Source organism: Copadichromis virginalis, linkage group LG22, assembly GCF_057382275.1.
Source record: "Copadichromis virginalis isolate Kocher_CV1m ecotype Utaka linkage group LG22, C_Virginalis_male_GT1.1, whole genome shotgun sequence".
Lineage (NCBI taxonomy): Eukaryota > Metazoa > Chordata > Actinopteri > Cichliformes > Cichlidae > Copadichromis > Copadichromis virginalis.
In genome coordinates this window covers 16,632,850-16,649,179 of record NC_140638.1, presented here as the reverse complement: position 1 = coordinate 16,649,179, position 16,330 = coordinate 16,632,850, and the positions used below count along the sequence as shown (strand labels likewise).

The 16,330-nt window shown below is 39.7% G+C and overlaps 3 protein-coding genes across 6 annotated transcripts in view; 1 reads left to right on the top strand and 2 right to left on the bottom strand.

Annotated features, from left to right (window-relative positions):
* Positions 1–2,263: 2,263 nt before the first annotated feature.
* Positions 2,264–5,208, bottom strand: rpl30 (ribosomal protein L30). The gene is made up of 5 exons (XM_085445465.1): positions 5,191–5,208; positions 5,026–5,074; positions 4,423–4,568; positions 3,140–3,270; positions 2,264–2,355 (listed from the first exon to the last, which is right to left on the bottom strand). The coding sequence occupies exons 2-5, from the start codon at positions 5,044–5,046 to the stop codon at positions 2,303–2,305; spliced, it is 351 nt and encodes a 116-aa protein (XP_085301591.1). The 5' UTR covers positions 5,047–5,074; positions 5,191–5,208; the 3' UTR covers positions 2,264–2,302.
* Positions 5,064–13,917, top strand: LOC146683098 (uncharacterized). Of its 3 annotated transcripts, none has more exons than XM_085445464.1 (5): positions 5,064–5,115; positions 6,745–6,841; positions 9,545–9,820; positions 13,176–13,229; positions 13,328–13,917. In XM_085445464.1, exons 2-5 carry the CDS (start codon positions 6,751–6,753, stop codon positions 13,339–13,341), a joined length of 435 nt encoding a protein of 144 aa, XP_085301590.1. In that variant the 5' UTR covers positions 5,064–5,115; positions 6,745–6,750; the 3' UTR covers positions 13,342–13,917. The 3 variants fall into 3 exon arrangements, with proteins under 3 accessions (XP_085301590.1, XP_085301589.1, XP_085301588.1); XM_085445463.1 differs by lacking the exon at positions 5,064–5,115 and adding an exon at positions 6,460–6,617; XM_085445462.1 differs by lacking the exon at positions 5,064–5,115 and having other exon boundaries at positions 6,460–6,841.
* Positions 13,918–14,482: 565 nt separating this feature from the next.
* rida (reactive intermediate imine deaminase A) overlaps positions 14,483–16,330 on the bottom strand; it is a 39,078-nt gene continuing 37,230 nt past the window's right edge. For both annotated transcript variants that reach the window (XM_085445460.1, XM_085445456.1), the window contains exons 5-6: positions 15,578–15,633; positions 14,483–14,659 (exon numbers count right to left, since the gene is read on the bottom strand). In XM_085445460.1, the coding sequence (XP_085301586.1) occupies positions 14,573–14,659; positions 15,578–15,633 (143 nt within the window). In that variant the 3' untranslated portion in view covers positions 14,483–14,572. The remainder of the gene's footprint in view (positions 14,660–15,577; positions 15,634–16,330) is intronic.

Sequence of the window (16,330 nt, the reverse complement as noted above, 5' to 3'; positions counted from 1 at the left end):
CACCAGTTTGATTATAGCTTTAAATTGGTCTCATGGTATACACAGCAGTAAAAACAAATAGTTATTTCAGTAATTTGATTAAACATGTGAAAGATCACAGTCCCATATTTCCCACAGTAAGTAAATGTATTTTAAAGCACCTTTTAAAAGACAAACTGTGATGTGCTTTATATCAGATAAAACCAACAAAATAAAATGAATGAATGAACTAACCTTATGAATAAAATAAAGTTCACTATCAGTAACATCATAGCACCCACCCAGCTGAATAGAAACTCTGTCATGCTAGCTAGTACACAGTATGAGTTATTGTAACTAACTGTAAAAAGTTGGCACAATGAAAATAAACTACACCTAAACTTAGACTGCAGGTTATAACTTCTCACCTGAAGTTCAGTTCACCTGACACTCGGACCGGCGGCTGCCTCGGGTCTCTCCTCCTCCTGCCTCCCCTTTCCCTCATCTACCCGCTGGCATCTGTGGAAGCTCCACCATAGCCACCACCAAACAACGGAGTTATTTTTACACATCTGCCAGCATCTGGCCAATCCACCACCTTTCACTGTTTATACCCCCGCCCCCCCAAAAAAAACAAAACCCCAAAACAAGCAAACAACAAAAAAAAGACCATTGGCCATTAAAAATGAAAAATCGCCAGTCCAGCCATGCTGCTTTGTGAACGAGTCCACTAAGATTACAGGTCACAGATTGATCTCCACAACTGTAAAGGTTTTGTCTCCATTAGATGTAGGGATTGATAACAAACCGCGTGCCATTAGAGCCCTCTTGCTCGCTGATGCTCACCATTCAGAGTGCTAGAGGTCAAAACCAGACCTGTGAATTGAATTCTGATTTTAATGGGGAGCCTTGATCAGCAGAGGTGTGATGTCTCAGTCCTCAGTGAAACCCATGGATGTCTCACTTTGAAAGGCATCTTTACTAGTCTGCTGCATTCAAGGCTCGAACCAGAGCCAGTTTTTATTAAGCCCTGGCTGCTGGGGATGTAAGATATGTGTGGGGGTTACCAGCATTTTTAAAATTATTATGATCAATGCTAAACACATATGGTGATGTTAAAGTTTAAAATCACTAAGTTGGTCCATGCACATTCCCATTGTTTTAAGAAAGATTTGGATACTTTGTTAAAATCTCATTTTTAATGTGCCGTTTTCTAAAAATAGGTCTATGGGAGATAAACCCAGTGTGCTCAGAGCCTTAAGATCACATCACATGGTCATCCTCAGATTGTTTTCTCTGCTCCTCAGGCAAACTTTTCTTTATTCTGTCATATGTAAGGCCCCCTGTCTATCTGCCATTGCTCTGAATTGTTCATGTTTCCCTGAGTGGTTCTCTCTCAGATGAAATCCTGAGAGCAGGCTTCTCCTTTTTAATACAACTGATGCAACTGCTACAATTTAGGGCACCAAAAAAATAAAAAAGGCCCGAGTCAGCCTCAGTCTGACGTGCATCAGCAGTTAAACATGAAAGGATTAATCAGCTTTATCCACCCACGCTACCAAACTGCCCTTCAGCAAGGCATCCGCTACAGCAGAGGATTTTTGTGGCCACGCCGTGACCTCTGTAGAAGTAAAAAGCTACACAGAAACTCCACAGCCTCATGGATTGGTTAACACCAGTTATGCGTTTCAGTGACTGCCGGGAGCCCTGCTACATGTGAACTCACAGCATACAAGACTTGTCCAACACACTGACGTTACACAAGCGCTGAGAAATGATGCTGCTCATCACCTACACTTGTTCATGCCGGTTAAAATCTCCAGATGAGTTACATAAAAGATTACATCGACAATATTAATCTGAGGCTTTTAAAGAGTGACTGACAACCAGGAGGCTAAATTTATTAAGTCTGCATTTAGAGAAGGGGTTTATTTTAAAAATCAAGTCAGCTATGTTTACAAGAGACCTGCACCACTTTGTTTTTGGTTCTAGCATTGAAGATCCAGAGGACATCAACTTTATGTGTAACAAATGTAGCCAACACCTTTTAAAGCTTTTAATGCCTGTGACTGAAGTGTCCTTACTCAAATACAGTCACAGTGCAGCACACAGTCATCCCGAAGCTTTATGTAAGTGACGGGGAAACAAAATAAAATGGCATAATTTTGACTGTGTGATAAATGGTCAGATCCTGGTGGTTTATGAGGTGACAATCCTATGAAGAAAGACCTCTTTAAACAGCTTCCTGTAACTGTCTACACAGGAGAGAAAAGGTTACAGCAATCAGAAATGAAAAGACAGCAGCTTCTTTCTGTTAACACCAACTTTATTTATAACAACAGATCTACTGAGCAGGCTGCTGCTGTTCCGGCATGCTCCTGATGATGTCAGAATCGCCTGAAGAGGAAAAGAGGAGCAGAGTCACTGCCACATATACAAAGACGCACACTTATACCGCCTGAAGAAATGCTGCATGTCTTTAAATGCCCCACACAAATAAAACAATAATGACATTGTGAGGATAAATGTTGCCACTGGAAGATCTCTATATAAACTGACTGTAAAGTGCTGGCAGTTCAACTAAAAGCTCTGACTAGCATTCATCTAGCAAACCACTAGTCCTGGGTGGGACTAGTGACAGCATCTGCCTCTAACAGGCTCAAGAGAGGAGGAGGGGTGTCAATCTACTCCCCAGGGAAGTCCACCATATCAGTGTCAGATCTGTCACTTTTGAGATATTTACTGTCATTTTAAAGCTTGTTTTGAATGTTATGTTGATTCATGGATTATGGTCATTTGTCCCAGTGGCTTTTCAAACTAAGAACAGGGTGCTAAAACAAAGACCTAAAAACAATCATTCCCTCCTGGCTACTCTCCATATTATGTGTTAAATGCTGTCCCTCTAGTACTTGTTAACTAAGATAGTTACATCTGGAACGTTTAATATCTCCTAGGGAACTAAAATATTGTTTTGGCTGAAATTCTTTTAGATTTACGTTTGTGAACTCGCCGCCCACAAATCAATTTAACTTGCAGGCAGTGATGCACACCAGCTGGTGCCTCAAACATCCCACTGGGCTTTTTTAACACTTTCTCCCACAGCGTATATAACATCTAATTCCTGTGGAGGTTAAGAAGTGGTTCAGTGAAGATAGGTTTCACAACAAAAATGAGTACTCACCAGGGTCGATGATAGCCAGTGTGCACACCCTGTAGTATTTGCCGCAGGCTGTGCCCAACTCGATGTTGTTTCCACTGTAGTGGTGGACACCAGTCTTGGCCAGCATAGCATAGTATTCAATCTCAGATTTCCTGGACAGGTAATAAAGGTAAATGTGAGCCAAACGCACATGTGGTCAAATACTGCAACAAAGGGTAAAGCTGACACAAGACAATTTAAAATATAAAGAAACAAGTGCAGATAAGTACAGCCATAGATCCTTCTAACACTTGATTATACTGACTGTAGAGAAGTTTCTGCACATTGTTTTTTTGAGTTAACCACTTTATAATCAACATTTAGATGAAATTTGTTAAAATTGTAATGAATATCTCAGCATCTTCTGCAAATCAATATTGGAGACAATTAGTGTACAATAAATAGCAGAGATCCCAAACTTTTCTGAATTATGACTGGCATCTGCTAGCTGTATCACATGAGTATGATTACATCAAACATGTAGCTGTCCTTACCTACTGAAAATTAAGTTTACACATGTATACTTTTGTGCCTCTGCACTAAAAGACAGCGCAACAAGTACAACCTTCCAACCTGCACAGAAATTACAAGGATGGGACCAACTATCTGATAGACCACCTGCCTCACGCCTGCATCCAAGCAACGTACGTTAAACCAAACACACACAAACGGAAAACGTATCACCACCTTCACAGGAAGATAATAGATATGAAAATCCAAACAACTGGGGTGTATAATTTCTAAATAACCTCTCCATGTGTGACGATGTTTGTGTAAAATTTTGTTCAGAGTGGCAATGGAGGCAGGGTACATACAGACATATATACATACACTATGATCAATGCAGTAAGATTTAGAGAAAGTGTTGATAATTGGTCATTTACTTTGCAGGTACACAGATTCTTACTATTGAAAATTAGTTGAACTATTTATGTTTTTGCTCATTATTACGCCATTTTTGAACATTTAGCCTGAATAATACTGATGTGAAACAACAAACAATAGAAACATTCACTGGTGAATGTCGTCTTATTCACTAGCACATATGTAGCAGCTCAATAAGGTAATACCAATTTATGTTTGCATCAGTGCCCTCCCATTAATTAACCTCACTTCACTTAAAAAATTTTTTTTAAATAATAAAGAAATAAAGAATTCCTTTTATTGTTAAACTTGTCATAGTTCTTTGTAGCACACTGAATCCCTTTCAATTCCTTAGCTAAAATAGTGTATAGAAAAATATATTTAGGAAAGTCTTAATATACCTGAGAGCTGGGCAGTTGTTGGCCAGGATAACCAACTTGGCTTTTCCCTGACGGATCATCTTCTGGGACTGTTTGTAGCCCAGGACGTATTTTCCGCTTTTCATCACCAGCTGGAGACGGGAGTTGATGGACTCCATAGACTTTTTCTGAACACAGACACACACATATATCAAAATCTGAAGTCGGTGACAGTACAGGAGCAACACACCTCTCACACTCCACTACATATCGAATATAATAAATATGATAACTATAATAGGACACATAAAAAGCGCACACATTTAAACATGTTTTAACTTTATATTAAAGGGGGAAGGGTCCACGTTGCTGTCGTCATTTTCTATTAGATTTTATGAATTAGCATTAGCTCTACTGCCGGTACAGTTAAACATGAACTAAACGGGCGGCCACTAATAAACACTGTCATAACAATCAAGTATTTCATAAGATTTAAAGCAGCAAAAAATCAACACTAAGTGACACTGAGTAGAAATATCAAGTTTTAAGCGGAGTACTACAGCGCTAGCTAGCAGGCCCCGGCAGTTACACGTCTCCACGTGAAGCCTGGCCGTGCAGTAGCGCGTGCACTCCGGCCTCGCTCACCGTCTTCTTTGCGGCCACCATGTTTGCGGTTTAGTCCGGACCGGCCAACCTGCGGGCAGAAGGAGGATAGCAGAGGACTGTCGTTAAAGAGTGGGTCACAGCAAAATGTGAAAATGTGGCGAAAATCATATTTATTTTATAAATAAAACTCGGAGCTCGTCTTACTGTGAGTTAACTCCAATATGGCCTCGGAGAGAAAGGAAGTCCCATGGTGCACTGCGCTCGTATCACTTCGGCGAGCATGCGCAGAACAGGACTGGGCAGGCGGCTAAGGGTCGTTTTCAGATACTTCTGCAGTGAGATAGTGGACAAACGCGTCTATTTGAAACATTTTACTTAGCCTTTTACTAAAAAATTAATTAATTAAACAATATGTTATAGCTAAACTTAAGCAAATCTGTGGTGTTTTACATTAAAAAAATGTGTATTATGGTAGTCTTTAGTATGCCTAAATATTAAAAGCAATACATAAATGGATTCATGCAACTAAATGTCATTTGCATAATATAATAAATAATAACTCAGAAGATTAACTATTTTTAATCAGTGTTAAAAAGCGATGTGTTGTTTAAAGATTGTACTTTACCACTTCCGAACGGTTGTGCTTTTATTTTGAAATTCGCTGCAGCGATCTAACTGAGTCCTCTTCACCCAGTGTCCTACTTTTAATGTAATTAGGCTGCTTTAAGTCGATTTTTAGTATCAAATCAATCATCGATTATCAGTTTGGTTTGTTATGAATATTTTCTATACTTCTGACAATCAAATGGTGAATGGAATCTTTTTAACTCCGTAATTTGCCTCGAGTTCATTGAGTTCAGTGCCATCTTCATGTTTAAAAACTAAATGCTGACATTGCTCCCCCAACTCTGGAATAGCTTGCCACACCTCATAAGAACTTCAACAATTTAAAAAATTAAATCGGCTCTTAAGACCAACATATTTTCAGTTGCTTTTGGTCAAGTCTGAGGTCCCGCGTGGATTGGTCACACAAATGTTTTCTATTATTTTGACTGTTTTTATATATATATGTTTTTTGTTATTATTTTTTAATTATCCATTTTATTATGTTGTCTGTTTATGCAAATGTAATTATACAATTAGGCTCTTGAGACCTGAATTACAGATGTGTGCGCCTGTTAAGCATTTTGGGTCAAAGACCGTCTGCTATATAATTAAAATGATCATGACTTAAATTCTAATATTACAGTTAAGCAAGCTAATTAATATAAAAAATGACAAACTCAAGGCTAAATTAAATATTTTGTAAGCTATACCAGCATTAGGGCTATTTACTATTGATGTTTGCTCAGTGGCACGTCGGCAGTAGAGCTATTTGTTGGTGTGGCGAGAGCGTCGCGCTTCACTTTCCCCGCCCCAAGAGGTGGCCTTTGCGCTCTGACTGAATAATGTATTTTCGTCCCTGAGCCAGCCTCAGGGAAACAGCCTAAGTTACAGTACACAACAAAAGCCAACATTTCACCTGCGTGCCCAACTGGAGACCTGCAACCACAACACAACAACCTGAAGTTGTTTACTGCAGGAAATGTGCGTAATTACGCACAGAACTGAAGGAATTTAGCGACCAGACGGTGCGTTTAGGCTGTCCTCCGAGGGTTTCTCATTTTACAGAAGCGATATATATGCACGACGTCATCAGTGCAGGCACAGTCAGTCCTCACCTCTTAACTTTGAGCTCACAGTCCTCTGTGTGCACAGGGCAGGATGGGATGCTCCACCAGTACCCAAACTTCAGCGGTAGATACGACTCGACCAAGCGCTAAGCTCGAGGAGAGCAACGGAGCCAGCACTACAGGTGAGACAAAGAAAGAAAAAAAACAAAAAGAACAAAAAACATTTATACTTGTAAAGTATATGATATTAAATAAAGGTAGTGAGATTTCTGAAAACATAAACATCTGTCCAGTCGGGAGATATGTGCCATTCACTGCAAGTATCTTGCAAGTGGACAAATTTGATATTGTTTTATTTTGTCACAGTAAATATGTGAGAGTTTGACTGGAAACAAAGCTCTCATCCAAAAAAAACGACATCATATAGTTAAAAAATAACTTTGCATCTGTTTCTAAACTTACTTTCTATTGAATTCAGATTTGTTATTCAAAAAGGGTTTGATTAACAAATTTATATGGTTATTTTCATTCAGTCAACACAGTAAATAACTTTCTAACATGCTGGTAGGAATGTTGCATCATCCCTTTAATTATACTGAAGTGAGCACTGTTCTGATAAGGACTTGGTCTAAATGCAAATGTACAGCATCTGATGTCTTTATTTTTAATGAGGCAGAGCTCCACTGTGACAGGATGGGAAAGTTTATTGTCATTATTTAACGGTGGTTCCTGGCTCTGTCCTCTCTTCGAGAGAGACGGGGGCACGAAAGCAGATTTAGTGACAGTCTACAGTTTCATTAGGAAATGGAGAAGCCACTCTGGACGCTCCTTTGTTGTAGTAGGTCAGCGATGGCCCCGGCTGTGGTGCGTTTCAAGATTAAAAAAAATATGTTCAATTTTTTTTAAGTGTCATTTTTTACAAAACTTTTGATGCATTTGAATGGTGGAAATGTGAGTGTGCAGTTCTGCAGGCTTAAGCATTGTTTGACATAAGTGAAAGAAAAACTGGTAAAAGATTCACTAAGTGAGACCACCTCTGAGCAAGTGTCTCTTTGCACTCATTACAGGCTGCTTACTGCCCTGAAAGCATAGAGACACATACACAGAAGTCAGTACTTTCATGGACTTAGCTGATAAACCACTGACCCTGTTAAAGTGACAAGGAGAAATTTGCTTAATAAGTATGTGAGTAAATTTCCCAGCAGCATGGAATTAAACAGCTCATTCCTGTTTGTGACTCCCGCCTGTGCTCTGGAAATAGTGTCTTAGAGGTCACATGGAAATCCATCAGGATGTTTTCTTAAGTTTGCATGTGCCTGACTCGTTTCACTGAAAGTCACTTGTCACTCCCAACAGAGGAGGAGGAGGAAAAGTTTGTTGATTTAAAGACAAGTTATTTCAGTGCAGACAGACATGGCAAAAAATGAACAGAGGATCTAGTCTAGAATTAGGCTTGATCAGTTTATCCATCTACATCCAGGATATATTTGTATTGTTACTTGTTACAGTTATTTGATATCTCTCTTGCTGCATTGAGCATGTGTATGACAAAAGAATTTCCCTCGGGATAAATAAAGTTCTTTTTATCTTATCTTATCTTATCTTATCTTTTACATGCAGTCTATGTGGGCTTTATTGGTCCCCTTAAATCAGCAGCCTTCATTCAACTTTTCCAATTATGACCCAAAATCACAAAGACAGCATGTAGAATAATGTTTTCTGAAGTTTTATGTTGTCGTCACTGCTCCTTCGTGACACCTGTTTCAAGAAGTAATTTGCTTCTTCGCCAAGCTTCGAGGAGCTTTGAGAATATTAAAAGTTGAGAGTTAAGACTTTTGTGATCCATGCAAATACCTGCAATGCAAATTCTTCCGAAAAAAGTCAACAGGGAAGTGATGCACCCTGTCACGCAGCAACCTGTTTATAGAACTGTGCTGTTTGAGTATTTAAGTGTTTATTAACCTCAGTAATAGAAACATTAACTTCCTGTCAGGCTCCTTTTATGTGTGAGCATTGGTTCTTCGTGCTGTGTTTTGTTTTGTTTTTGCTTCTTATACTTTAGCCCTGTGTTTTAGAAGCAGTGCATGGATTCTCAGCTCTTCCTGCTTCCATGGTTTGCATTCAAACATTCACAGTCAAAAATAAATAGAATTAGTTATCCACTGTTGGATGATGTTAATAGAATATTTGTGGCCTAACATGGGCCGGTCACAGATGAACTCTTCCCTCTGGTTTTGGATAAGTGACCTGTGATGCCATCATGGAGGGAAAACAAGCAAAAAATAAACTGAGGCAAAGGAAACACAATATTGATCCTACCAGAGTATCACTCAGGAATGCTTGTTCTTAGCAGATATGCTTCGTTTTTTAGATCTCTATATTCCACCGTGTCCTCAAATGACTTCTTTTGAATTGGTAAATTAAACTTAACTCAAGGTCCACTGATTTCAACGATCTGTGAGGTGAAACAGAAAGCTTTATAGAAAAATACTATGAGTGTTTAAAATTAATTTCAGCTAAAGGAGCACTGAAAATTATCCGCAGAACCACATGATCACCATTGGTAACCAAAAGTGAAATGACCCTGGTGTCAAACTGTGCTATACGAGGCTGTGGCTCACAGTCACTGCTCGGGACTTTCACTCTTATTGTACATATATGATATAAACAGAGTTTTTTGTCAACATTGTATCATATTTTCACTAATATTGATAATATAAATACCTTATAATATGTCTGGCTTTAAGTGAAAGCCATTATTACTGTGTTTAAACTATATATCTACTGTAATCTATATTGCAGCTGTAATCTATAAAACTAGCTGTTCATATTATCCAAATAAACGGCCTGAATGAATGTTTGCTCATGCTTTTTTCTGCTAACAGGAGCGGCCAATGAAAATGGGAATGTAGCTGAGGACAGTGAAACTATTCCAGACCAGACACCTGCTGAGGGAAGCGATGCCAAGCCTGGAGATGAGCCTGCTGAAGAGCCTGCCGTGACAGCCGCGTCTGCAGACACCACAGCTGCAACTCCACCAGCAGCAGAAGAGTCTCAGGATGCAGCCAGCAGCCCGCCCGCTGAGACTTCAGCAGCAGGAGACAGCACCGCTGAGACAGCAGCAAGCTCCTCAGAGGCTGAAGCTCCTGCCCCAGAGCCAGGTAGGCGGGAGTCACAAACAGGAATGAGGTTAAATACTCACAAAAGGCCTTTTACTACATATATTCTTAGAATCTGTAATGTTTTAATGTTTTATTTTGAATTCTTCTGCACATGACAACACCACTGTATCTTCAGTCTGAGCTTATAAACATGCACATTATAAATGCTCGTTGTAATTCATGCAAAGGTGAACATTTATGGGAATCGCTGCTCACATCCTCGTGAAACGTATCAGGCAGACAAGGACAAGAACCTGTGTGTGCGTGCATAAGTTGGGTTACTTAAAATGACACTTCAGAACATTTGGAGTGGAAGATTTTCTCTCTTGACACCTCTTGAACAAGTTACCACAGTAGTCGCATAATTAATGTGTCCAAACAAGTGATGGATAAAATGTACAACAGTAACCTGAGTGGTGCTATTCCACCTCAACATGGGATGCCGCAGTACAAAGGTACGTAATGTCTCTTCCGCTTTTAGTTCCTCCGCAACTGTAGTAACTACGCAGTATCCAACAACACACTGGCATGACTTTGGCCTCTAATGAACACACCGGGGTGGCCACAAGAATGCGTTTCCAGGTCACACCTATGATCAGTACCTATTAAAGGATCTGTCTGCATATTGCACAAGCTTAACTGATCAGGTTAAATTTTCGTATGAATTCTTTTAATTACACGCTTTTGTGTAGTCGTGGATTAGACTACTTGTTGAAGTTTCACTGACTGAAACACACACAAAGCGTGATGTTGTTGAGGGTTTACCTTGTAAAATGTAACATTTATTAAAACCTGGCAGCTGTCATTAAGGGATTTGACATTTTGATAGAGGATAAAAATAGCTGATAGCTTTTGTTTGGCCAAAAGCATTGAGGATATTTGTGTGATTTAAACTTGGAAATAAAGCATTTGTTGTGTTTGCTTTGCCTCCCAGCCCTCTGCTGTGAGTAGGACTCTAAATTAGAAATTTCTGCTGTAACTTCCAAGACAGCACCTCAGCAGGCTCTTCAGACCTGCATTGTGATAATAGCTCTGCATGCCTGTCCGCCAGCGATCATCTATACATGGAAGCGCTCTGTAGGAAGCTGCATGACAAGAGCAGCATTGCACTCACTGCTATCACAAAGTTACTTAGTGATGCAAATGACGAGCAGGTAGCAAATGATGATGAGGTCAACTTCATTTTCCTCTTTGTCTGATGCAAAGTGTTCATTGCAGTAAAGCGGGCCGAGCAGGGTGGCAGGTTAAACATCAAACACCAAACTTTTTAGAGGTTTTAGCTTCTATGAGACTCGATGCTGCTGTAGTGGGCGAAATTAAGTGAATGTTGCTTATTTATAAAAATGTATTCTTGTGTCTTCAGTCTAAGATCTGTGATGATTCTTGGAGTAATTTTTAGCCACAAAATAGAAGCATGAATGCCCATGTCTCAGAGCAATGCTGAAAAACTGTTTTATGCATGTGCTACTTTCAGACTTGACTATTGGATTTCCTTTTCCTTATCAGGTTTTCCTAAAATTTCCCTGAAAAGCCTCCAGTTGATCCAAAACACTGCAGTGAGAGCGCTAACAGGGACTAGAAAGAGAGAGCATGTTTTTCCCATATTGGCTTTTTTTCACTGGCTCCCTTTTTAATCCAGACTTGAATTTAAAACCTGTCTCCTCACATGCAAAATCATGAATAATCAGGCCCCATCAAATGTTAAAGACCTCACTTTGTTCTCCGCCTGCTGGCTTACTTGTGTTTAATAGAGTTTCCTAGAGCTGTCAGGGTTTAGGAGACAGATAGTCGCTCTACTTTTAAAATTAATTTTAAAAATTTCCCTTGTGATAAAGTTTATTCTTAGACTTACATTCATAGTCCTAGACTATAGTGATATTTTTACAATTCAGATTGTCTAAACACTCTGACGGTAACTGGAAAGAGAGACAATATTAGCGTCTCCAGATCCAAAGCACTGATTGCTTAGTCCCCATCATGACTATAGACCTCATACAGCCATATTATCCCAACAGAGCACTTTGCTCTCAGACTGTAGGCTTCCTAGAGTTTCCAAAAGTGGAATAAAAATTGTACAAAAAATATTCATGAAGTAATGCTACCATAAAATCTTCATGGATGTGTCTCACAGATTAACTGTTCATCATTTAATCTTTATAGTTAGAAAATCATGATCTTCACCCCCTGCGCCATCCAACTTCACTCACTTTGAGTTCAAATATGGCCACAGCCCTGTGTAGAGATGCTGGATGGAGCATGTGTTTGTGTTGCCAACACTTTGTTGTCACTGTGGTATCATTAAGATGCAATCTGAGTCCACATAGAAACTAGAGCGTTCCAACACATATAGGGCTTCCACCAGCGACGAGCGATGTCGGGACGGCTGAGCCTCCACGCCTCCATTTCACAGCCAGTGGAGAGAGAGGATCGAGTGTCACATAAGCAGAGCTGACAGAGCGGCTCGTCCACCTCTGACGCAGCTACAGGTTGTTTTTAAGGAACGACTTGCTGGAAATCTGCTATTCCTAGTTCTGCAATATAAGTTTTAACACCTTCAGATTAAAGGTGTTTGCATGGAGATTAATTTCCTTTTCTGTTTGGGAGGGAGGCTTTAGTTCAAGTTCATGCAAAATCTGCACTTCAGACTACAACAATACTTTGGGAGTGTGCTGTAACACAGTCAGATGTTTTGTTTGTTTGCATGCAAACATGCTAACACTTCAACTCGGTTCTGGTTATTGTGTTCATTATGCTGCAAGCTGGAAATCTGACAGGATTAGAGTGCTAAAACATTTGAAAGGGGGTGATTTATGTTCACAGTTTTTCTAGCTCTATGTTTATATTTTTAACTCTAAACTACAATAGCTTAGCACGTCTTAGTCTGTCGCAAGGTCAGTTCTTCTTTCCACTGTCCAGTCAAAATATGGGCTTTAAATAAATATATTTTAAAAATGTAATCATAAGGCAACCGAGAATGCTGGCAGCAAGTATCCTAACAGTCCATCGAGCTGTTTCACATTTCTGACTTGGTGAAAGAGACAAAATACCTCAAACCTGGAAAAATACACTCATCTTTGTTCTTCTGCTTGAGCCCACCACACCTGGACAGGTGGCCAGTCTGTCATAGGGCTAATAAACCTCACATAACATAACCTGATACCTTAAACAAACTGATCTAAAATGTGTGTGTGTGGTGCAGTAACACTGGGGACAAGTGTTTTCAGGAGAGTTTGTACCAGCTGTGTGGACAGAGGAGGACAGTAGTGTTTGGTCAGCACCTAAAGGCCAAAATAAGAAGAACACAGCTTAAATATGACGGCTTGTTCGTGTCTTAATTTGCTGTCTTTCTAAACAGAAAAAGGGGATGCCGGAGCGACTGACTCAGAGCCCAAAACAGACGAGACACCTGGTGAGCATCCCGGCAGCTTCCTCTTTATGTCACATGATCCACAAATTGGTATTTGAACTCTTCCAATATGCGTCCTCCTCTCTGCGTTTCTTTTCCAGCTCCCAGTGAGTGACGTGCGACATGACCGACTGCACAGAGGAGTTTATCTGCACGCATGAGTGAAAGTATGTCCGTGTGTGTGTGTGTGTGTGTATGAGAAAGAAAGACATTGTCTTGTTGCCAAGATCCAGACCCCGTGGAAACCACTTTGAGTCCGGGTGCTCAGTCACCACTGTGCCTTCTTCCTCCTCCTGGATGTCTGCAGTCTCTCCTCTTTGACTGTGAATAGAGTTCAACAGCACTTAGGTTTCTTTATCTGTAACAGGTGGTAAACAGCTGAGAGAAGCTTAGATTACTATTTATTATCTGTAATGAAATAGCACCATAAACTGTATGTCCTTAACTTATTCTTGAAACCTAAGAGTTTGTTTCTGTGAAAACGAAAGCCAAAGTATATTAGATATTAGAAGATATTATATTTCTTTTTTGGGGGGTGAGGGGTAGCTAGCTTTGATTTTATTATCATATTTAAAGTAGGCGTAAATCTAAGAGGGTTTTTTCCTGATGTGTCATGATTTTTAGTATTCCCAAAAATCTGTAATTAGCAATAAGCTGTTGAAAAATTAAAAAGATCTTAAAATAAAACCGAGTACACATATTCTCTGTGTTTTAATTCGATGCAGGATGAAAGCAAACATGTCACACTGTGATACAGCATTTTTTTTTTTTTTTAATGAGTGAAATTATCAAACCAGAAGCCAAGAGGAGGTTCACATGATGTTGGGGCTTTTCCATCTGAGTGTCCAGTCCCACTGGATCCCTACTCTTTGTTTAATGAGCAGCCTCTGAGGTGTTAACAACTGAATGTGTGGACATCTATGAATGTCCACACAGTCTCCAACATTTCTGTGGACTTTGTTTACTTATAATTTTGGGTGTAATGAAAAAAACGCGTCAAATTTTTCCAGCAAAATTCCCTCCGCAACGGCGAATTCGTTGTACTGTGTTGTATTTCACACATACTAACCCATCCCTTCTCTGTTATGGTCAGTTCAGCTTCCCATTTCTTTTTAAGGTAAAAGGTTGTATCCTGTCTATCTTCTTCTAATGATCTGTAGAAGATGGAAATTGCTTTGAATTGTTCATAGCAATTGTTTACTAGTTACAACTCAATGTTGCTCTGTTGTAAATTTAAATATTGAAAGACTGAAAAAGACTTTGGTGAAATTCAGCGTGGCTCTTCAGGTGTTCTCTGGAAATACAATCAGGCTTCCACACTGAATCTATAATGACACTTGGTGGCGCTACAGCTTGTTAATGATGCGGCCGGCTAGTCTGGAGTCAGAGAGAGGACCGAGAACAACAATTGCCTCAATTTCCACCAGCCCACCCTGAGGAGAAAAGGAGGAGACGCAGATTGAGGCAAAATATGAAATGATAATATTGTCCAAAGATGAACACACACAGTCATTCAAAATCCCCCGCAAAAGGTTTTTGTACAAATCTCTGTAGTCCTATGAAAAACCAAGTGATCCCCATGACTCTGTAATTGTAGATCCACCTTTAGCAGCAATAACTTGAATTTGGCCTTGTTCTTTTTTCCAGCATTGCTTCAGTTCATTGAAGTTTGCAGGTATTTGTTTATATACAGCTCTCTTAAAGTCAGACTGATAGGCAGCATTATTTGCTTCTATAAGATCATTACAAATGTCCCTGCTTGGCATTTTGATAACACACAGCTGAATGATCCAAACCAGCAAACCGCCAAAACTTCTGCTTTTACAAAGGTGTTCACACTTGCTGATCATCAGATAATCCAGTGCATTTGATGATCAGCACCTGTCTGCTATTTACCCTCTGCATTCTCTGAATTCAGCTTCTCTGAAACTGTGAGGATGTGCTTTTTCCCCGCACAGCTGTTTCCCTGGCGTTTAATGTAAATTTAACCCAAACTGAACAAACAGTGGAAAAACAGGACTGAACATGAGGAAAATACGAGTTTAGCTTATACAATTTGACCGAATCCAAAAACGGCATTTGCAGTACATTTACTCATTTGTCCAAATAGCAGCAGAGTCTCCGCTGTGTGACAGTGTAAGCAAATTAAGTCCGGAAAACATGATTAATAGTTTAATTTGTGGTTTAAAATAAAATGCAAATCCCTCCTTTTTCAACCTTTCCGTTTCTGATCAGCATAAAAATGAAATTCATGACATCATCCATATGTGCACAGTAGCAGTGACTTTAAAGTGGGTGTGTCATAATGTAATACAGTGCTAAAGGTGTGTAAAGCTGTGGTTAACACTCACTCTGGGGAGAGCAGCGACTTGGTAGGCAGCTCTGGCAGGAAAGTTACTGCTGAAAACTGGGGAGGGAAAACATTTTCATTAGATTTGCATGCATTTGCAGAACCACGGTGAAGTTATTCACTTCCATCAGTGAACCCATCTATGAATCTCAATTTGAATGGTTCATTTCAGCTTCTAATAATATGAAAGGCTTTATTTATGAGTGGTTAGATTATTTACCCATGTATTATAGATAAGCAATAAAACAACAAGCACAGGTGCTTTGCAGCTGCTGGGAAGAAAGTTCCTTTGGCTGGTGTATAGCAGCGGCTGAGGATGGCTAACACACACACACACACACACACACACACACACACACACACACACAACCTGGAAAGGCACTTTTTTTTCTTAACTTAAGATTTATTACTCATTATTAAAGCTTAAATGCAATTTACAATAAGCAAAACCAGCATCTACGGCTTAAGACATTTTAAAACAAGGTAATAATGCGCTGCCAGTATTGCAGCTGCATTTAGTGGGGGGTCAGCCATTATTCATTTATACACCAGCTTTCACTTATAGAAGGAGTTATAGTTGTGTGAAGGTTCACTCTGTACACGTGCTCTTAACCGGATGTCCTTTAAACCAGTGTTTATAAAGCCTGACTTTAGAGGATCAAAGTTTTAGTGAAACGTCTCCTCACCAGGGTCAGGGAAAGTAACCTGCCTGTGGTTTAGGTGGCAGTGCGAGAGAGAAAGGTGGGAGTTAACA